We start from the raw sequence: 23,941 nt of genomic DNA, 5'->3' as shown, positions 1-23,941 counted from the left end.
GTTTCCTCTTAGGCTACAGTAAAAGTAGGTTACACCAACTCCTGTCACGAATCACATTTCATTTGGTATTTTCGTAGGCCCTCATGTTTAGGTACCAGAACGTTTAGTGTTTATGCGCGTTTATTTGAAACTCAAACACTTCATCATGTGCGTTTTGTCAAACCGTGAGGTTAAGAGCAGTAGGCTAGATTGAAATGTGTGCTGCAGGCTGCAGGATAAGCAAACATCAACTCGGGGCCACATGAAAAAAAAATATATATATTTGCCATGATGAGAAAAACTCGAAAGGCATGAATAATCAAGAAGCCAGTGAGGTAAGTGAAATATTTCATTTTAATGTAGATACAGTGTCAGTACCAGACTGACTGTTTGTTAGAGTTAGGCTATGTAGTTTGCTATCTTTTCCCCATTTGCCAGCAACATGAGCTACAAGTTTGTGGTCATAGGTAGGATGTTGGTTGGTATTAGCCTACACACTTTTGTAGGCTATTAGACAATCACAGCAATAAGACCCCACACTGTTCCAAGAAAACTAGCCTACGTCAAAAGTAAAACTAGGCCTATGTTGTGCCTAACCCTGAGGACAAGACTAAATGTAAGTCTAAACACAATGATCTCCCCTTTGCATTTAAAAGCACACTGTTGCCATGAATGGCAACCCGTCTGTTCACCATGATCAAACGATAGTCCCGTTACTGGCCCGAAGCTTAGGCCAGAGGTCACTATATTGGGCTGCCTAGTGTCGGGTCTGCCGAGCCCGGCGCTGGGATTCCCGTCGGCGGTTGAGAGCTTTGGTGGTGGTGCGGAGTTTGCGCAGGCGTAGCTGCCGTAGTCTCAGCATCAAGTCCTTGGGGATCTTGCCACCCTTGGCGATGATCTCACGCAGCCGCTCCTTGGGGGTCTTGGTGAGGCGGAAGTCGCAGATGGTGGGGTAGTGGTCGTACATCACGCGGCACTGGCGCTTGGAGGGGTAGTAACCCTCAGCGGTGACGGTGACGTCGTATTCGCCAGGGTTCAAGAGTCGCCAGTAATCTCCATCGGGCGCTATAACAACAAAAGAAACAACTGTTAAGTAGGGTTCAGACCAAAGCGTCCCGACGAGACAAGCCGCGATGTTCTAGAACCTTGCGACTGCGACTCAACGTGTTTAATGCTCTGCGACGGCTTGCGACTGCTTGCAACTACGTGCAACTTCTAATTCACACCGCTGCAACTCAGTCTCGTCGAGTCGGGAATCTTTGGTGTGAATTGGGCTTTACTTCCTCGTGCTTACTTTGTGTTGGTACTGTAAATTCTAAATTCAAGTCTGTTTATTTCCTATCCCATGAGCGAGTGTTATACTGTACATCTTTGACACTGCACTAACAATCATCAAAACCTCACAGGTATCCTCAAAAATCAACATACGACCACCACAAGACTGAGTGTGTGCTGTTTTTGCAATGGGTTAACATACAGTAGGATGTGGTAGGCCTAGTTCACCTGATCTGATGTGGTGATCAATGTCATCTACTTGGATGACTGCATCAGGTATTCCAGCTTCGGTGTCTTTGTCTCTTATTACACCTTTGATTCCTCTGTGTATCTGTGTAGACAAAACCCAAGACAAATAAGTCACAAGATGATTCATATCTCAGTGAATGTGTTAACTACACATAAAGTGCCTTACATTCATTCAGTTAGCAGGTGCTTTTATCCCAGGCCAGAAACAGAAAGAGGAATACCATTCAAGCCACAGTGCAGAGAAGAGCTTAACTAGGAATTACTGCATCAGCCAATACTTTTACAACACATGCCCTGAGGATGATCGTTTTGACCGAAAGCTACAGTAGGCTGCCTATTAAAAACTTGCATATGGACCGTTTTTAATAAACAGTGTGCTGTGCAGACAGTTTATTTTGAAGATAACACAATAAGAGTGCAGATATTATCAGTACTAGTCAAAGTGTGGTAGGAGGAGAAAGTGTTTGAAAAAGGAGGTAGAGGGGGAAAGAGAGGGAAGTGCATGGTAAGGCACGAGCTGTACCGGGTCTGCAACTGAAGCACTCCATAATTTTAGACTGGTCTAATGTTTTCGAACGTGCGTGCTGCAATCACGTCTGGTGTGGCAAGTTGCATTGATTACAGTGGTAGCTAACTGTTGCCGTAGAGTAGACACTCTCCGTGTACAGGATGTTTCAGTTATGTGCCTGGTGTAGCCTCTCTGTAAGTGTGTGTTAAGTTAGTCTTGTGTAGGACTAGTTAATAGCTGATGACCTGCTCCATGTAGACCAGTAGAGATTCTTTGTTGTTCTCCCACTCCCTGGGAAGCTCGCTGGCATGGGGAAACTTGTCACAAGACAACTCCACAGTGATCTCAAAGCAGTTGGTATGTAAATAGCTGAAATCATTCATGCCTAGAAAAGTAAAGTCAAGTTAGCAATTATTATATCAACTTTAAATTAATGTAAAAGGCATTAAGCCGTCCTCCGTCATTCAAACTCATTCAAATCAAGTTGGTGTTGGTGTTGGTGATGTTGGTGTTGTGATAATAACCCAGACATGTCAGGACAACAAAGAGACACACGTACTGCCTGGGACTGTGTGCCAGTCGGCCCCGTTGATGATGTTGTTGAAGCGCAGGAAGTCCTCGTTGTGACAGGGGCGGCGGTCCGGGTCGGACATGACACGGTTGGTGCTGGCGTACACCGTGGCCAGCCAGCGGAAGAAGCTGTCGTCTGCCGTGGGGGTCTGCTCGCGGGGAGCCCAGTCCTTGGTCATGTCGAACGGGTAGGTGACCACCAGCTCCCCCCCGTGCAGGTTGGCGCTCAGGACAAAGGGGATGTTCTGCATCCAGTTGATGACCGCGCGGGTTTCAGAAGCCACCTAGGCAAGTCAAGCAAGAGAAGCACAAGCTAAGTAAACAAAAGGCTTGCCCTGGGTTGGAAACTACTATGAGATGGAGGGAGAGTGTACTGACGAAGGCTTCCTCGGAGGTGTACTGCTCTGGGATGGGGAAGTAGTGGTTGATGAGTTTGGACTTGTCTGTCTCGAGCTCCAGGGCTTTCCACATAACAGAGTTCAGGTCAGCGAAGTTGTGGTTCATGTCAATGCCCTCGTAGCTATAGCGACCCAGTGCCCAGCCAGCTAACTCGGAACCCTGTTGAAAAAGGAGGCAAGAAGTTGTACTGTATACTGAGCTTAATTCACCATTATATAAATCTTCAAAGAAAAAAAACTATATTGTATATGTGAAAACAATGTTATTAAATGTTGTTATTGAATGTGTTAATAATTATGTATTAATGAGTTAAATCATAAAGAAATGTAACTGAGGACACATCAAACAGGATAACAGAACAGGTGTAGGCTAACCTTCTTGTAAGCCATTTCGTAGCCGTCTGGGTTCATAGATGGCAGCAGGTGTATGCGTGTCTCTTTGACCAGCCTCACGATGCGTTGGTCTCCCTGTTTGTACAGCTTACACATGTACTGCATGAAGTTGAGCAGCAGCTCCCGGCCCACAACCTCATTCCCATGCATGCCAGCCACGTAGCGAAACTCCGGCTCACCTGCAGAGGGCGCCCATGAACAAGATGTGTTATTGGCCCACTGACGCCACCATAATTGGTAAAACATACATGCACGACAAATGCAAATACCACATGCGCCAATGGACCACCAAACCTCCCCCAAAACATGAGCTTGGAACATAAAGAATGTAAACACACCAGAGGTTGGTACTGAAATGTTTATACTTGGCTATTAAACCACAATTGCAATTCTGATTGTGAAATGTAGGCCAACTTTATTCCACTGGCTTTAGAATCTGCCATCATACTTCTTTTTATTTTGTTTCCAGACAGTTTTTAGCAATCAGTGGTTAGTGTTTGTACACATTTGTTGTCAAAAGGCTTCAGGCAGGTCAGCCTTGACAGAGCGCCAGGTCTCGACTTGGTAGTAGCCTATGCACTAGCAGAGGGGTCTGAAATCTGGCACCCTCCTTCTAACAGGCCCGAAAGCATTTTTATGGCGAGTTTCCAGAACTTTCTGCCTTTGCCATTGCAGCTCCACAAAGTTGGCCCTTGCCCCCCTTTTCAACCCCATCGTTAAAGCTGGTCAAGATTACATCCCCGAGTTCCTTAAAGGAGAATTCCGGTGTGAAATTGAGCTTAACTGTACCGAAACATGTTAAGGTGTACTCACACGTGTTTTAGACGCACTTTCACTCACCCCCAGCATTCCGAACTCCTCCGTTTTCAGCCTAGCTTACAGTAGGCTTGAATCTATTAGATTGGGCATTACGTAGCCTATGCAGCTAAATCGCTATTTTTAAACCATTAAAAAGGTTCCAAGTAACTCCACACTGCATTGGTTGACTTCTGAGGGTCCTGACATTTAAAACGAGATACTTAGAACTTTGGAAGTGCACAGGAAGTTTATTAAAAAAGACTGTTTATTCAAGCAGTACTTTCATAGAATCTCTCCGCTGGGCGCCATCTTGTGGTGAAGTCGCGATAAGTCGACTGACGAGCACAAACGAACAGGAAAGACAGGGGGACATATTGCAAACATTTTGAGCTTTGTTACTCATCATGCTCATGTAGACAGTATAACTATATATTTCCTATGGAATTACTTTAGCAATATGTTCCCCTGTCCTTCCTGTTCGTTCGTGCTCGTCAGTCGGCTTATCGCGACTTGATTCCAAGATGGCGCCCAGCGGAGAGATTCTATGAAGGCACTGCTTGTAAACAGTCTTTTTTAAATAAACTTCCTGTGCATTTCCAAAGTTCTCAGTATCTCGTTTTAAATGTCAGGACCCTCCGAAGTCTACCAATGCAGTGTGGAGTTACTTGGAACCTTTTTAATGGTTTAAAAATAGCGATTTAGCTGCATAGGCTACGTAATGCCCAATCTAATAGATTCAAGCCTACTGTAAGCTAGGCTGAAAACGGAGGAGTTCGGAATGCTGGGGGTGAGTGAAAGTGCGTCTAAAACACGTGTGAGTACACCTTAACATGTTTCGGTACAGTTAAGCTCAATTTCACACCGGAATTCTCCTTTAAGCTGATAAACAGTCCCAGTTTTGTTGGTTGGACCAGCAGGCTCCAGAGGCACTGAGAAGGTTCATCCATCTACCAACAAGGGATGTAATCTCACCACCACTGGCCTGACTCAGACACACAGACATGCTCCCACATGCTTCTCCACCCATTGCTCTCCAGATGCCTCGCTCCAAAGAAAATATGCATACATTCACACTAGGGATTTTCATGAACGTGCAACGTACAAGTCTGTTCAAGCAAGATCGACTTTATTTACGTAAATATTTACATGGCCTGATGAGCGGTTTTCACACTGGCGAGTTCAGCTGCACAAGTTCTATCTGTTCCCAGCCAGAAAGGACCCTCTTTAGGCTCGCCTGTGAATGTTACCCCCCCCCCCCCCCCCACACACACACACACACATCCCACCTACCCCCCTTTTTAGTTGGTTTTCTGGCAAACACACCATTTATTCAGAGTCAGGGTTTTCAGTGAAAGCTGGGTCTAGTTAGCCTTCCCACCAACAGCCATTATCTGGGATGGAGCGAAGACAGTGTTCCCAGAACAGTTAGAGGCTGAACTTTGACCCTTCCCTCTGACCACAGAATCAATGCATTTCTGATGAGCACTGATGACAAACACATGTGGTCCCTAGACAATTGCAACAATGCGACTCAGATTCGAACGACTGGACCGTGAAACCACAGGTATGAGATTAGTTGGGTCAGCGCTGTCTTCAGCGAAACACACCCTTGCGAAACAGTTCTGCTGTCTTGTCAACACTTCTAGCCTTTTCAGAGAAGCTTTAGTGATTTTTCTACCAAGGAGACATGTGGGTGAAATGTTTATAACAAAAACTCTGGTTGGAGTATATTTCGAAATGTCCCTAATATGTAACAGAATGGGGCTCAGCTGCAACCTCAAGAAAACTGTGAAAGTGGTTGTATCAAAGAACGCGCCAAAAACAAAAATGTAAACATTAACCACAAGTGCAACTACAAGTAGGTACAGACACTGCATCTGATGGAAGATCCATGAGAGATTTTAAGCTGAGAAAAGTTGAGGTCAGCCAAGGCAGCTTTCATGGAACTTAACCATACTGACAAGCCAGCAGTTGTCAGCCAAAAAGAGTGCAAGAATCTTCCAATCATCACCTATCTTTGCCTGTCAAGTGACACATGGAGTTGTGAAAGAGCTGAAGCGAAGAAGAGTCTGTCACACAGTGTCTGCTAAAGACAAGGAATCTTCTTGGAGCATGCCATGAGCAACTAAGTTTGGAAAGACTCGGACCACCTGGAAAACTTGAAGGGAAGAGAATCCGAGGTAGAAAAAAATCCTGAGCAGCCTCAGTATACCAAGCTAGTCTGGAGTGACGCAACCAGTATAATAATGAGTATGGCGAAGACAGGAAGGGAATCAGTGATCACGGGTGTTATTAGGCATGGCACGCAATGAGGATGATGATGATGAATAGGTATTGTGTTTGTTCGGTGCTTTCAGCGAGTCATCGTTTTTGGTTTTAAAGCAATAGGATTTGGTACTTTTTTGGTTGATAATGATGATGATTTAGAATTTTCCTTAGATACTGTATCTGTTCTGACCTAGTCAAGAAGCATGCTCAAGGGCTCGATGGAAGACTAGAGTAACACACATTCACATGTTTAGTTTTTCTGTGTTTCTGCAAATACACACTAAAATAGGGATGCATGAACTTGGGTTCTGTCTGAAGTCTTGCTTTTATTTATGATATTCATGAAAATAATCATGTCAAATTGAAGGTTTCCAAGAACGTTTGGTAAGCCTTGAGCTGTTTTGTACTGAGATGGCCAGGCTATTAGTCACGTGGCGAAGTCAAACAGCAGAATATCAGTAAACAGAGAGGTGGCTCATTCATTCTACATGACACTGTAAAGGATGAGGAAATGGACAGAGTCTCTGAGTCCACAAAATACTTGGATCCCCTCTAAAGACATCTGAATTCACTCTTTGCCCAGACTGTGAACACTGGCTGAGACCAGTGTTGTTCAGACCGAGATAAAAAAACCTAGAGATTCCACGGAAGCTTCAACTTCCAGCAATCACTCCACGGCGAGAACTGTATCACAAACAGATGGTGTAACTTTTATGTTTCATCACCAGACGTTTAAGCTCTCCATCAAAAAGGCAGTATTGCTTCATTCCAGGCAGCATGGCCCACCATCTGACACTCGGTGCGCCATTTTTAGTCGTTTCTTCTTTTTTGTTTTGGGTTTCCAGGCACTTTGCCCTGCCGCTGCAGTGCACCACTATCCGGGGGACCCATGCGCCTTGTGAGTGCTGGCGTGAGAGGTCCTCGGAGCTGCCTGCCAGCGCTGGCCGGCCGGGGCCAAAGCAGGCCGACGCGGCGGGCCAAAGCAAACACCTCGACACTCCAGGGTCAACTGGCCTAGCCAATCACAGCGCTTCCTCATGAGACACATAAGATATACTGTACCCACTTTCCCGCCTTCAGCTTAGAGAGACATAGCGAGAGAGTGAGTGAGAGTGAGAGAGTGAGTGTGTGTGTGTGTGAGAGAGAGAGTAAATCAGTGCATGTCCCCTCCGGCTCCAGACATTGGTGCTTTCATACGAGTAATCTGGGCTCTGCGAGTGTTTATGAGCTACAGGACCAGTATTAGAGTTAACCGAGCTCGGACTTCAGAGCTCCTGACTTAATGACTGAGGCCCAGCATGTGAACCCCACGACTCCTGAAGACGAAGTGAGTAAACAGTGTTTAAACACGCACACTCACACGCAAGCACGCACACTCACACTAACACACACATATATATGCTTCAACCACTGAGACATTGTTCTCGTAAACTTCATGTCCAGGTGTGACTCATTGGCTACCAGTTCACCAAACATCTAGTACAGTACATACGTTTCTCTTCATCTCCACATGAGAGACATTAAAACCTGCTGTGTTCCCTCTAACACGCTTTCCCACCATGCCAAGCTCCTCTTTAACTGTGGGACTGTTGCAGCGCCAGCAAGCCAGCTCACTCTCTCACCTAGCTCGTGTTTGCCCGGGTTGTCGGAGATTTCCATGACGTAGAGCTTGAGGCCCGTGTAGCTCTTCCCGATGCTGTAGATGCGGGTGATGTCAGGACACTCCTCGTGGACCGACCTCATGAGCTGGCCAGAGAGAGAGACACATACTGTAAACAAGAGGGGTCTGTCCTGAGGGTCCAGTAGTCTTGGTGTTTTCGATGTTTCTTTTTAGCAATACATTTATTTACTATTCTATATTTATTTATTTACTATTTATTATATATATATATTACACTATATTATATCAATGTATTGATAGTTTTAGGCTGGCAATGCACTGGACACCATTCAGGTGAGCTTAGTGCACAGAATCTGCCCTCAAACTTGTCTAATGTGTCAATTGGTTAAAGATTCTTTCCCAAACATGTATCAGTATGTATTAAAAGGAAAGTGAAATTGGATATGTGGTAGCTTGCGTCATACACCTCTCACATACTACTACTAGCTTTCTAGGAATACACTCTTGGAATTTGTTGATGCAATCCTGTGTTAAAAGTAGTACAATTAAATGTGCATTTCTGTACAATTGATTATATTTTATTTAATGTTATGTGCAAAGTGTACTAAAAATACAATTAATGGCAATTTAATTAATGGCTCAGTACAGTGCTGACGCTGGTGGCTGAAAGGAGGACTCAACCGCCTTGAGTGTGAGCGAGTGAGTGAGTGAGTGTGTGTGTGTTAATGTACTCAGTGTTACGCAATGATGGTCAAGCTCACCACAGAGCTGCCCGCTGCAGTAACACTGGCCTAGCTTGGAAGAGGAAAAAAAAGGACAGCGCTGGAATAATATTTGTTCACTGGAAAGACTGTGGAGCCTCAGACCACAGGCCTGCGCTGAGAGGGTGCCACTGCCAATCATGAAGACGGGCACGATGGGAGGGGGAGAAGGGGGATGCTGGGAGCTTTGGTTACCTTCGCCGAGAGTTTACCGACTTTTAAAGTAACACGATGGAAGGAATTGGTATTTACCCCTTTAAGGCAGTCTTCAAGACCTTTTGGCACTAAGGTGGTAGCCAGTGCTTTTAAAACCAATACAAATGTAACCTAGTGCCACAATACCTAGTGCAATGTCTGGAATTCGAGAGGCTTGTCAGAGATTTCATTCTTCGTATTATAAGACAGTGTAGAATCAAAACGAATTTGAAGTGTCATTCCAAAGAACTGTGTTGCTTCATCAAGATTCTCAGCAATCTTTGCATTGCTGTGGTGTTTTTTCTTACCCAGCCTTTTTTCAGTATTTCAGACATTAGTCAGAAACTGTGCAAGTGTGCTTCACAAACAGTTTTGTAGAAAACTGTGGAGAAGCTACACGTAAGGGATAATGTATGTTTGCTGGTCATTTTAAGGGACAACTGCCTGTCTGAGATATGGAATTACAGTTTTTTCCTATTGCTTACACACTAAAATCAAATGCTTACACCAAAGCCTCAATACCTAAAGTTCTTGTATTATACTTTACACACAGTGTAACCATAGCTTAAACACATTCTCTGCTTTGCACATTGTTTGCAATTCTGCAAAACACTTTTTGCGTAACACTACACACATTTTCTTTCTGCAAAACACTTTTTGCGAAACACTACACACATTTTCTTTCTGCAAAACCCTTTTTGCAAAACACTACACACTTTTTCTTACATTAAACACTTTGTGCAAAAACAAAATCCCCTGGTATCATTGGGAAAACACTTTGTTCAAAATGCTAAACTCATCTGGCAATGGCAAGCACTTACTTATACACCTGAAAACACGTGCACAGAAAACATAACACCAATCGGTCTGAACCTTAGCACTACAAATAGGCCTCAGGTAAGCCATTTTGAGAACTATGGGTGCCTCTCAACATCTCTCCTCGATGCTTGATCCTCGAGGGGCGTTCCCACTGATCTATAGCTATAGCACTGGATAGACTATCCCATTGTTGTCACCCCATCATTCTTTATCTAGATCAGTGAGGACGAGGATCGAGGAAGGAAAGGAGGGTGTATAAAAGACCAAATGAGAGGCACCCAATGAGAGTAAGAAGTATAGGAGGACAAGGAGAGAGAGCTGTCGGACGTGGAAGAGGACAAGGACAAAGACAAGGACCAGTGCAGAGATGTGTCTCAGATGACATCAGGGCTGCTCTGGTCTGAGATTGGTTCAACAACCATATCAATTTCATATATCAAAAGTTGTATACCTGCCCCCTTACAGCCCATTGCTAAATGCAATTGAGGAATTACAGTATTTTCTGCATGGCGGTGGAAAGTTCCTGTGAAGACATTGGGGATCCACCCCCCCCCCCCACCACCACCACATACACACTACAGTAACTTGCACATACTGTATACACACTCACATGCACATAAACACTCAGACACACACACACACACACACACACACACAAAACAAATATGTATGTTGTTTTTTCAATCGCAAATGATCCAGTAATTGTTTTTTTTCCTTTTGTTTTGTTGCTATATTTGATGTTTCTATTTCTCTTTATTTCTGTAAGAATGTTTGTTTTTTGTAAAAACTCTTGATTAATTACAACTTTTGCGTTTTACAGAAGACGAGGTCTGAGAAAATGACCAAAAAAGATTTTTAAAAAAAATACAAAGACGGCAGTGTTTCATGTAAAGCACATCAGTGTGTTACTGGTGATATGTAGGATAATTCAAATGGTGCTTGTGTGTTTAGTTTTGTTGCAAGAATTTAGTTTTTAGAAAGGAGTGTTATGTTTTGATTGCAGTGTTTCATTTTGGCATAGATGTGAGTTGTTTATCCCCAAGTGCTATGTCTTATATAGCTGTGTGTAGAGTTTTGACATAATGAGCCAAATGCTGCAAAATGTGTGTAAGCAATAGGCAAAAACTGTAATGGACAAGATGGAGGCTAAGTACTCCATGACTTAAAGCTGTCAAGGGGTGGAGCTTCCTCTGCCAAGTTAACAATGTGACTATCTTCATTTCCATATACATTTCCTCTCCATGTGAGTGTGCATTTTAGAAGAACACCTACATCTCAAAATGAGTTGACTCCTCAGAAAGCAGAATTTGAGACTTTGTGTAACTTACTGAAAATGGCTTAAAGCACAGTTTTGACATTTCACACATCCTCACTCACAGTTGTTTTTAAGATGTGCCAAGCAGTCTCTCTTATCTGTAGAGTACTTAGAGACATACTGTCTGTTTAAAATACCTACATCAAACACAGCTGCTGTATGTAGTAGACACAAATGAGAAAAAATGTGAAAAAATGTGTTCTCAAAACACACTTGACATTGAGACTGGCCTTGACACTAAAACATATGCCATGATGATTTCACAGAAATGGCTCAAGCTAGTGCGTGACAACATTGCAAAGGTATGGTACAATTTCTCTAAAACTGGTAAAATGAGGTACTGCTAATTCAGCCTTAACTGTAGTACAATACAGCGTTTCTCAAGACGACCACCCTACCTTTCTCATTTCTTTGTAGTTGTGATGTCTGAAGTCCAGCTTGTCCCTGGAGCCCTCCTCATCCTGCCACATGTAGATGTTGTTTGGGTCTGAGGATGGTATTCACACAGTGTTATAATCAAGTCTAGACCTGATTCATGGACCCAGTGTAGTAATCTGCATATAGACACATATGCACACAATCTGTATTTCAACCATCATGTAACCATCTGAATGTTCTTACGTGTGCCATTTGTCATTGAAATCAACTGTTTGTTGGTGTTACTAAGGGTTGATTTCTTGATAGACCCTATTATTGGGGATTAAATGGGTGATTGCAGGACATGTAGTCATACCTGGAATAGGACATCCCAGAATCTCAGCCCTCAGGCAAATGGTGCCATTGACATACCAGGTCTGAGGGTTGATGCGGATGTAGCGGGCCACCATTGATTCTGGGAAAACGGCCAAGACTGGGGTATAGGTGTCCACATTTCCTTCAAAAACCTGCAATGTATCACACACATTACAGACCATTAAGCTAACAATAAAACTAGATTTTAATATGCTCAGAACTCTACAGTTCAGGTCGTGGAGTTCAGACAGCAGGAATCGCATTCCACTTCCTGCAATGCCCATTACGTTTTTTTGTGTGTGTGTATAAGTGTGTGTGCGCGCCAGCCGGCTTTCCCTTGGCACTGCCTGGCACAAAAAAAGGACTGCAACAGGCAGGGCAGCACTTTCCAAAATAGCCACTTAACTCTGTGCCCAAATGCCAAGCAGAACCATGCCCGCTAGTGGCCTGGCTCGTCCCTCTGCCAGGGGAGAGCCTGCAGAAGGAGAAATGATCCGCTAATATGATGCTATGAGGCTAACGATGAAGAATGAATAACCAACTAGCCAGGTCTCTGTGGGCTGTGTGATTCTGTGACAGCACAATCTTTGTGATTTGTGACCTCGTTCTAGAAATGTGGGTCCATCCCCATGGAACGGTCCGGTTTCTGACAGTGAAAAATGCATTACATAACAGTGGTGTGGATGTAGCCACAGCATCAGGGCTGGTTATACTCACCGCCTGCTCGGTCCCATTCATACATGGCTTCCATGTGATTGAGTCGTTGCTGAGCTGAACCTTGTAAGTCTCCACAAAGTCCCAACTGGAAAAGAACACACTTAGTGTAATTATTTACTCAGCTTTACATTAACCTGTACTTCGTATAGGGTTTTTAATATTTTCTTTATTGCAGCAAAGATTTAAGTCTAGTTGAAACTAACTATCACTTATGTCACACGCAATGTGCCCACAAATAAGTATAGAGCATTCTCATTGACTATAACATGCCAATGCAATGTGTGTGGCTGAAGTAAATTGTTTATTTTCAGAGTTGTGTGTTTTTATCTGTGCAGACCATCGAGAGGGACTCTGACCTCCAGATGGACATGCGCCCCTGCAGAACGACCCCGGTGAAGCGGGTGAGCCTCCGCGCGTCCACCTGGAGCCACTGGTTCTTATCCTCATACTGCGCACACCAGGCCCCGTCGTAGATGTCTCCGTCCGCAATACCAGACTACAGAGGAGGCACACACACACACACACACACACACACAGAGAGACACACACACAGAGACTACAGTTCCACATTAAATAAACTAGCAGAACAGTATATCTATCATAAGGAGCAGATAGAACAGATGTATTGGCAGACCACAGCACAGGCAATGGAAAGAAAGGACATCCAAAGGTCTTCAGGGTAGACCATAGTACAATGTAGTCCTCTACAAGTATGACACCAGCCAATAATGGTTAGCAATGAACATTGTTTTGCAAGCATACACAGATAAAGATTGGCAATCTTCAGAATGTTACAGATACATAAAGACAACAGTTTTGAGTCTTGAGGGAAAAAAACAGATTACAATCAGCAATGTGAGGATTTCTAGCAGTAAAAGACGTCAGAAACTACTGTTCCCTTGTCATTTGTTCCTCATTTGAATCACAGAAAACCAACTGCCAGGAACATTCATACTCCATGTCTGAAGAGTTACTCCTTCATAGTTTATTATCCCAAAGTCAACAGTACAGCATGCCGTTTCTGTGGAAATGTTGTGATGTTACATTTTCCTCCTCCTCATCAATCATGCGTGCTCGTTGTCAGTGCTTGCTACTCAGGCCCACCTGGATGTTGAGCCTGCCCCGATGGGGTCCCAGCCCTGTACGCTGGAAGGACGACGCAGTCAGCTGTGTGTCCTTCACCCGCAGAGACTTCAGACCCAGAGGAGGGCATTCTGGGAGAAGAGAGTCATTCAGACCGTTCAGAACATGACTGTAAGTCGATAAGTCATCAAAAATCACTTAATCAAAAAAAAAGAAACGATAAGTTAGATAAGTGAAAAATGTTAACACTACATGTTATTCTAAATTGCTCACTGATTTGCAATAGAAAGCAAATCTGCGTAAGAGTTGGTCTCTTGAAGAGCACAGAATGCAGGTCCTTGCTGCACACCTGCATTCTGATGTCAGGTCTAACCCAGGAGAGCACTGACACCTCAAACACATTCTTTTCTCTATGACAATCACTGAACAAACAGGGAGCAGTGTTATACATAGAGTACATGTGCATTGTATAGCATAGTAAGTACACGTGTGTGTGTGTGTGTGTGTGTGCGCGTGCAAGTGAGTGAGTGAGTGAGTGAGTGAGAGAGAGAGAAGGAAGGAAAGAAAATGAAAAGAAAGGAAAACCCAACAAAAGAGGAAAAAAGGAGTCCCACAATTACCATCTCTCCAACTGAGAGGGCAGACAGACTTTCATTGTTTGAGAAGTTCATCTGGGTCCACTAGCCATCTAAACATACACGAGCCCCAAAGCCAAGGCCTTTTTTTGTCAGTTCAGTGTTTATATAAAACCTGAATACCCCTTTGCCTTTGAAGCCTGCTGGATCTCTCAGCTGACTGCATTGTCACGGATCAAGAGTGCAAACTTATCAGCGTTTGTTGGTTCTGGCTCCACATGTCCCTCCTCCCACTCCGTAGCGCACTAATCTACACTTCTTACCCTCTTACTACCCCGAGGGACTGTGAGCAATCAACTTTTGGCTTAAAAGATAAGCCTCTAATATGCAATAAAAGCACAGGCGTTTCATGGTACAGTAAAGCACAGGGTCTTATCACTGACTGCATGAGCTGCCCCAAAACTAATGATCGGTGGTCTTAAGACCCTTGGTTGACTGTGTGTTTACATGATGCTGGTATGGCAGATGGAGACCATAAAACATCTCTCCCACTGAAAGAAGCACTGAGGCATACAGTCAGTGAGAGGCCGGCATCCATCTTTGCCGGGTATCTTGACTGCTCTGGAGCTTGACAAGGATAACATCCCCCGGAATGGGACATTTGAATGTTAGGGTTTGGAATACGGGTTAAACTAACAAAACAAGCTGAGGGGAACATGCGATCGAGACCTTCCCACTGGCCTTTGGAGCACACACACACACACACACACACACACACACACAGACACACACACACAGACACACACACAACCCCTGTATTGTTTCCCTGTGGTTCTCATTTTGTGGATTCCAGAGAAGGGGGCCCTCACACCCCCACATTCAGGCCTCGAGTTCCTCAGAGGAAGTCTCCCAGAGAGCAAGGTCATCAGCTGAAGTTGGGAGCCAAACTCGCCATGAGACCCATGCAGTACACACAGGGGAAAAACAGACCAAAAACTCCCCTCCATGGATATCAGGAGAAAGAGGGAGGGAAGGAAGGAGGGAGAGGGAGAGGGAGAAGGAGAAACAGACAAGGGAAGATGGGGAAGAAATTCTGCAGATGGCTAGCCCAGACTCTGTAAAGCAAAACGCAGGGACATTTTTTACTTTCAACAGGAAGTCTCGGCATACCAAATGTCTGTTCTCTTTGAGTTCAGTTGAAAAATGGCTTGGGGCAAAATGTTGGTCCTTGTCAAACATTTTTACAGTAAAGGTTATGTAAGAGAGACAAGACAAACATTTCCCTTACATTTTATCGGTACTGCAAATATAACATCTTTTCAGAGGCAATGTTGCAGTGCTTACAAACTCTAAATGCTATGACAAGCGATACTGTGTATCTGAATATCTCTGCGCCTCTAGCTAAAACCTTTTAAACACTGCACAGTGGGTGCACGTAACCAATGATCTTATTCCTACAGTACGTGTATCTCCATGAACTTCGTAGAACTACATATTGACACTCCATTAAGGAACATTAATCGCTCTCTTGTGAGATGGCCAGCCTGCCCTCAGACACTGCTGGACACCACATTGTTTTGAGTCACGTTCGGCCTGGCCAGTCGCACTCACTCCCCAGATGTTGACATATGATACTTCTCAAAAACAAGAGCAGACCATAACACTCGCTGCACTTATAGCAGACTGACGGACACTTTATTTGGATAGCTTGATTGAGACACTCTATAAACAGTCAGTAAATCCTGTAGGGGCAACGCGTTTCCTTATTCCTAGCCTAATTTCTCAAGTTTCTGTCAACTATGTATCCATTAACGTCAACGGGAAAACCCGACAATATCACTTAATTGTTAGTCTACCCTTTGCTTATTCATACTCCTCACGATCATAAGAGTGTCAGCAAATTGTCTGTGAACAGCTATCAAAATAAAGTGGAAGTGATTAAGGTATGTTATATACGTAGCTGAGAAGACAAATTACTAGTGAAAGAGTACTTTATCTACTAAAGCAAACTGGTAAGCACGCAGTTATAGGCAGCAACTGCAGGCTGACTGACAATGAGAGAAGCTGTCAGCTGCTTGACACAGAAGCTTGCAGAGAAGCACAACTTCTTCCCATCTGAAGCATGATAAATGTTGCAGCACCAGCCTTCAGTCCTCCACGGCATGATAACATACTTATGCCCATGTTATGCATACCGTATGCACCACTATGCTTATTAGAAGCTGCATACATACGCATCACTGGCGTCTCTGTTTTGACTAGTTTCTTGGGCTTTTCTTTGGTTTCTTTGGTCTTTGGCTTCACGGTTGCTGGAGTGGGCTTCCCAACAGAGGTGGCTTTTTTAGTGGGCTTGGGCTTTTCTTTGGTTTCTTTGGTCTTTGGCTTCACGGTTGCTGGTATGGGCTTCCCAACAGAGGTGACTTTTTTAGTGGGCTTTGGTTTTTTGAGCACAACTTTGGGCTTCTTCGCAACAGTGTTTTGCCCATTCCCTACCTTGGTGCTCCTCGTCATCCTACAGAGCAACTTTGCTGCTGCTGCAAAAAAAAGGCAAAGCAAGCTCATGAAACAAAGATGAAAATCATCAAAAGCAAGTTTTATTTTGTGGATGAATAAATGACTGAAAGAATGACAGGGGGAAAAAAATTATGATTCTACGCCCTTGCTTCCAGGGAGGGAGGAAGAGTCTTGAGTTCCTGACTTGGAAGAGACAGCAGGATTAATTGTGGTTTGCCAGCAGGGCAGTGAGTGAGTCAGACAGAGAGGCAGACTGAATCTGAAGTGGAGCAGAAGAGCTGATTCAGCATCTCCTCACTTGGGTTAGAGGGGGGGGGGGATCTCCCAGCCGCTATGGGATGTTTGGATTGACCCAGATTTTTGACCCAGTGTAAGGGCCGATGTGCATACAAATGGTAGTACTCACATTTACAAGGTCTGACCTGATGTATTTACATTCGGCTTTGTCAGGTTTCAGAATATCATTTCAACTGAGCGGTTGCGTTTGTTCTCTCTACGAGACTTTTGGAAACAATTATATGAATGTTACACAACCAGTTTCCTGGGAGGAAAATAAATGCCTGAAGAAAAAAAAATGAACAAATACAAAGTACATTCGCTTTTGTTTTAAACTGATATACTTTTTGTTAGACTCGTAGATCTCTTTGAGTGGTGATAATAAATTGCTCTAGCACACTAGAATAGTTTTACTGTACCTCCTACACACACACACACACACACACAGACACACACACAGACGAAAGTGAAGAGTGAGAGCGCCTGTTGCACTAATGCATCTGGTTTCCATCAGTGACTGATAAACTAAGAAATATTAGCTCTCCCTGCCGCACGCACGCACGCACACACACACACACACACACACGCACCATGTGCATGCACGCACACACACACACACACACACACACCATGTGCACGCACGCACGCACGCACGCACGCACGCACGCACGCACGCACGCACACACACACACCTTTGACCCATTTCTTGCACACTGTACATTTTGGATTAGAAACATCTAGCGTACTGTAACTCTGCTTGCCAATTTCATTCAATAGGCCTACTTCATTTTCCGTGTTTCACTGATGGTCATTAAAAGCATCACCACCACAATAACATCAACACAAGGTTATACATAGAGTTAGATCACAATCTCGAGCGTGACATCTCTATGACTGCTGACAATTAAAGGAGCATGCAACCTAGTCTGCCTGCAGAATTATGTAACTGCGCGCGATGTTCAAAAACAGACAACACGAGCCAACATGCATCATGCAATTCCACTTTAATAAATAACTTTTGGAATAGTATAGGTCAGTTCATAAGAGAGTCAATACAAAGAAATCACATTAATTCAAATACATTTTGACATTGTGTTTGAAGGACCGATAGCCTAAATGTAGCTTATTTCAAACTCACAGGCAGAAAGCCTAAATGAATTCCTCACCTAACTCAGGCGGCTCGTTGTCCTCCGCTTTGTTCCAAACTCTCTTTTCCACGTTTTTGTCGATTTTCTCATCCAAGTCTTCGGTGGTAAAATGTACAGTATTAGACGTATTGCTCTTTGTTTGAGTAGTTGCAGTAGTAGTAGTAGTTTTTGCATTTGACCTTTTGGAAACTTCTATAGTTGCCGTTTCTGTTTTAACAGTGGTGACTATTGTAGTTTCATCTGTTGGAGGGGTGGTTGGGATGAGGGTGGTCGTCAATACAGGAGACAAGGTAGTACTGTTGTTTGATGTGCCAGTCTCGTTTGTTCGGTCCTGGCTTTCCAAATTGACCAATGAAACATTAGCACAACTAGAGAATCGCGTAATGCATATAAGAGCAAAAGTAGAAAATACGACAAAAGCCATGTCTTCTTCGCGCAAAATCAGAACGAAAATTGACAATTGTGCAGACTCTCAAGTCTTCATAATTGGCCGAACCCCGTAATTCGTCGATATCATGCGCAGACAAGTTTAGGGAGTAGGCTACGGTCAAACTTTTGCCGTAATACGCAGAGCAGACGGAACGCTGGTAAATGTTACATTTCATGATAGCCCACATATTTTAATATGAAGACCGTGGTGCGGTTTTCTATTGTGTGATTGGTCTAATTATATTTGTTAAAAAGGATTAATAATGTAATCTTATTTCGTAACAATATTTTGGATCTTATGCTCTTGGTTACCCACATTGGGACAGACACAACGATTAGGACTGAAAGTACGCCCTCTGGTGGAAATTATAGTGTGCGATGTAGATTTCTGACTTCAACCTACAGGAAAATATAGCCTACTGACAAGACAAGACCCACATTCGTAGCCTTATTTGCATGTTGCAATAAATAAATAAATAAATAATAATAATAATAATAATAATAATAATAAAGAATATTTAGCAAGTTATCACAGGTTTTATTAGGCTACTAAAAAGAATAATATGAATCATATAGTAGCCTAGGGTATTTTAAGCTCAAGTGTAGTAGCCTAATCTTGTAAGAATACTATAGTATTTTGGGATACACTATAGAAGTAGGCCTAGCCTACAAGACTGTACAGAAACACTAGCCAGGGTAGGCCTATTGCAGATGTAGGCCTATTTGGCTACACACTACCATAGCCGAAGGAAACGCATGTCATAAAGACGTTTCAAGTTCAAGTTGTAGCCTAGCATGATGCCATCAACACGAATGGTCTATCTATTTCATAAAGACCTTTCATTAAAACCTTTGCGTTTCAGTTAACCTGTAATACCCCATCTAGAACGTTGAAAGCTGAACGGCACCTTCTGTTGTGTTCAATAGGCCACCGAAGTAAATGAAAGAGTTCTCACTTATAATTAAACTAACTAATTTATCATCGTTAAATTTCAACCCATGCAACTGGAAGTATAAGTATGGGTGTTGATGTTAAACATTAAGTTAATTCATGTATGTTCAGTAAAGTATGTAAAATGCCAGTTTTTTTTATGTTCTTGTATTTTCAGATTACACTAGATGGCGCCTAAAGACAAGGTTACAGATATGACACACTGAATGCGATGGCCGCATCTCAGTAGCTTGCTGTGCATACGTCGTATCGTATTCTTTTTCTTAAAGTGAACTAAAATGTTTTCGTTTGTTTTGTTTGTTTGTTATCTGTCAAACAGTTCTGCGTATGTTCTCCATGAATAAGCAGGGACTGTACAACTATGGCCACAGCTTAGGATACTGTAAAAAACAAACACCCCTTTATATGTTTGATATAAATTAAACACATTATGCTCTAAGATAAACCTAAAAATTCACAATATAAACATCAAACTTATTCTTTAATTTATATGATGTAAATATAAAACCAAAATTGTGAAAATAGGAATATAAAACAATTAAATGATCTAGCTAAAGTAAACACTTTTATTTAACAACTATAGCACTTGCTTCTTTGAAAACCCAGCTATCTTTAGATTTGTATACTTCAACTAGTCTAGTAGTCCAGGTGTAATTATAAATTGATGACTTTACTTTGCATAATGCAGATAAGTTTTGATAAGGTAAAGTGCGCTGAGGCATACACAGGCTACTATAATCTCATGTAAAGCTTTAATTCATGCATGCTATTCAAATAGGGCCATTGTAAGATTTTCTGAGTTGGAAGCACTTTGCTTACACGCCTGTCTTTTGGGAGATTGAGAATACAGCACTGTGAGGTAAGAAGGTCACTGCAGTTTAGTCAATCTCTGTGGTTCTCTTTTTCTGCTGCTTTCATTTACAGAAACACAACAAAGACCATTTTAGGACATTACACAAGTTACAAAAACATATTTGTACTAATGTGTGTGTGTGTGTGTGTGTGTGTGTTTCCTTCATTTGCATATGTGTGTTATGCTTCATGTTTAGCAAACAGCTCGCACACTAGATAGACTTTCATCCGGCAATGAAATAATCCATTAGTTCCAAAATAACACCAGCTTGACAGGAAAAAGAACATTAATCTTTTTAAAAGATCACATTTTTACAACATGTTCAGTAACAGACAGTCCCATACGCTACAGTGTTATCCATTTCAAGCAAATACCAATTCATTATCCTCTTACAAGACGAATTTTAATACTGAACGATAGAGTGTTGTGAGAAAGTACAGGACTATGAACCAGGCCTGTTGGCCTTTGCCCTCGTCTACAACATCAATAGTTGCATCTGTAACGTACACCAGGAAGGAAAAGTCTTCAGGGTAACAGTTGGTCCCCCCGGTCTGATTGAGTATAATAGTTCTCTTGAATATACTTCCATAAATTGAATTGCTAATTACGATCGGATCTCACGGATACATTAAACATGACCCTCCTGGTTTTACATTGCATCATAAAAATTAGCTTGGCGTTGTAAATTTGAGCAATTCCACCAACAGTGCCGCACTGTTTTGCTCTCAGAGGCCAGCAGATAGGTCTTGGAGATACAGCGCAGCGTGATGTCACTCTACATTTCAACCACAGCATCCTGTGTGTAGGTGAGAGTGCTGGGTAAGCTCCATCTCGGCGGAATCAATGAATTTTGCTTGCATATTAAGCTGCGGAGCTGGAGGGTCTTTACCTTCCCATTGCAGCTTCTGTTGTTATTTCAAGTGGAAGGAGCCATCAGTGAGTGCCATGATCATCAGTCTTTAGGCGTTCTGCTGCTTATTTCAGCTGCTTACTCACACATTATGTGTGTGTGTGTGTGTGTGTGTGTGTGTGTGTGTGTGTGTGGTGGTGGGGGTGTGATATGTTGTTGTGATGAATGTTCATGTGTGAGACGTCCGAATGTACAGTGTGTCCGAATGTGAGTACAGAGGTTCATGTGTGTCTGTGTGTGTTCCGCAGGTCCAAGCTAAGTGTGTTCGTGGCTGTGTTAATGTGCTCTTGTATCTGTGTGTGTGTGTGTGTGTGTGTGAGAGAGAGAGAGCATGTGTGTGTGTGAGAGAGAGAGAGAGAGAGAGAGTGTGTGTGTGTGTGTGTGTGAGAGAGAGAGAGAGAGAGAGAGAGAGAGTGTGTGTGTGTGTAGGTGTGTGTATGTGTGTGTGAGAGAGAGTGTGTGTGTGTGTGTGTGTGTGTGTGTGTGTGAGAGAGAGTGAGTGAGTGTGTGTGTGTAGGTGTGTGTGTGTGTGTGAGAGAGAGAGAGAGTGAGTGAGTGTGTGTAGTCACAGCGGAGGTCTGAGGTTGAGCAGCACGCCGCTCCTTTAATGACCTCTGAGAGGGACAGGCCCAGGCCACGCACAGGGAACCTGAGAACCTGCTGGGCAACTTCTGTTGATCTAAGCCAGGTGAGGGGCCCCACTCACTGCTCTGCAAATGCTATGTGTGTGTGTGTGTGTGTGTGTGTGTGTGTGTGTGTGTGTGTGTGTGTGTGTGTGTGTGTTTGACTCTGCAGCATGTGCGCATATGTGTTTATTCATACATGCTTATATATACAGTATGGCAAGTCTGTACGTTGCATACCTGTGCATTTAAATTAACAGCCTAATTTAAATGTGTACTTACGGCAACATTTGTACACGTCGGCCATGTCTAATTCTGACCTTGTGTGTCTAGTGTGTGTAGGTGTGTGTGTGTGTGTGTGTGTGTGTGTGTGTGTAGGTGTGTATTCAGATCACCACAGTGAGCACATCTGTATGTGTGGCTGTACTGATGGAAGCCAGCTGAAAAAGGGGGGAGTCTGCGTTTAGCCCCGTAAACCCTCATACGGCCACGGGACTCTCGTTTCACTGCACCTTGTGTGTGTGTGTGTGTGTGTGTGAGTGTGTGTGTGTGTGTGTGTGTGTGTGTGTGTGTGTGTCTCTATGTGTGTGTGTGTGTGTGTCTGAGTGAGTGAGAGACAAGTGTATCCTTCACGACAGGGGGAAAGGGGAGATTTAGAGTAAACGCCGGTGCGTTCGGCCGCGCGCTCTCACCTTTCCGTGCGCCGTGAAAGGCAAATAAACCCCGTGCTCGCCCCCCCCCCCCCCCCCCCCACTCAGCAGGTGAACGTGGCCGACGCTGCTCCTTCACGGCAGGGCCACGCTCATTTTGAGCTCGTTTCTAGCTCCGGGGCGATGTGAGCCAAAGTGAGAAAATGACATCTGGACAACACTGACCAAGTAGTTCACTTCTAGTCTCACACTCACACACTTCCTCATATGAAACATGCTGTGAGAGAGGAGGAAAAGGAGGAGGACAGAAAGAGGATTGTGACCATACGAAATAACGAGTTGTCTTTGGAAGGTTTTGATTAGTGAAAACCGGAGAGCAGTGAAAGCTATTTTTTTTTGTGAAATTCTATACGGTTTCCTGAGCACACCATAATATTATGAAAATATGATTTGAAAGATATCAGCTGTATTTTATAAAGTCAGTGCATCGTGAAGGGGGCACGAGCTGTCTAATTGTACTTCCTGACCTAGTGTGTGAAATCTAATATGGCTAAATTGGAAATTATTTACCAACCCAATTAAATACAAATCTTTCTTCTTTTCATACACTGGACTCTCTCCAGAGGTGTATATTGAGACAGAGAGAGAGAGAAAGAGAGAGAGAGAGAGAGAGAGAGAGAGAGCAATGTGGAAATTTGAATACATTCAGTATGAGAGTATACACATATCTGCTTGACATATTGAAAGCAATTAAAACATATTGTATTGCCCAACACCTCTCATTTGACCCCATCCTAATTTCTCACACATAAACTAAATTTACAAGCAAAATCTTCTTTGTCTAGAAAACAATCAAAAATGTAATACATGTCTCCGGGCAACATATTGTCAGAGCCACAATGCAAATACAATATTGTTTTTGTTATTGAAGATTTAAAGAAAATATATGTGGTCTGCATATTTCATCATATATCCAACATTCCTTTACCAAGCTTTGTGCAGCTTTTCACAATAAATAATTCACTAGTAACAAAGCTAGAAATGTATTAATAAAGCAACAGGCCAATTAGAGATCAGTAAACATTCAGGGAGAAATGGATGGTAAGGGAGGATGATTTATTAAATGGGTTTATTTACCTTCCTATCTCACTGTGAGATATAAGCATGCACCATTCCTGTTCTAAGAGATATTTAATAACTAATTGCATTAATCTATAACAATGGCTTCTTTTAATTAATAATACAATACAGAGATTCCTTATATGGAACGTTCATAATTTAAAGCGTATTATGGTGTGTTTTGACATTTATGCAGTTCCCGTATTATCTA

General features: G+C 43.1%; 1 protein-coding gene across 1 annotated transcript; it reads right to left on the bottom strand.

Annotated features, from left to right (window-relative positions):
• Positions 1 to 324: 324 nt before the first annotated feature.
• Positions 325 to 18,621, bottom strand: LOC134068695 (probable carboxypeptidase X1). Its single transcript, XM_062524408.1, has 13 exons — positions 18,213 to 18,621; positions 13,703 to 13,812; positions 12,955 to 13,094; positions 12,599 to 12,683; positions 11,883 to 12,033; positions 11,548 to 11,636; positions 8,061 to 8,184; positions 3,355 to 3,551; positions 2,960 to 3,139; positions 2,571 to 2,865; positions 2,257 to 2,396; positions 1,483 to 1,585; positions 325 to 1,044 (listed from the first exon to the last, which is right to left on the bottom strand). Exons 1-13 carry the CDS (start codon positions 18,616 to 18,618, stop codon positions 737 to 739), a joined length of 2,328 nt encoding a protein of 775 aa, XP_062380392.1. The 5' UTR covers positions 18,619 to 18,621; the 3' UTR covers positions 325 to 736.
• Between the last annotated feature and the right edge of the window lie 5,320 nt (positions 18,622 to 23,941).

Source organism: Sardina pilchardus, chromosome 21 (genome assembly GCF_963854185.1).
Source record: "Sardina pilchardus chromosome 21, fSarPil1.1, whole genome shotgun sequence".
Classification (NCBI taxonomy): Eukaryota; Metazoa; Chordata; class Actinopteri; order Clupeiformes; family Clupeidae; genus Sardina; species Sardina pilchardus.
The sequence above is the reverse complement of the archived record's forward strand: the minus strand, read 5'-3'. Positions and strand labels throughout refer to the sequence as shown.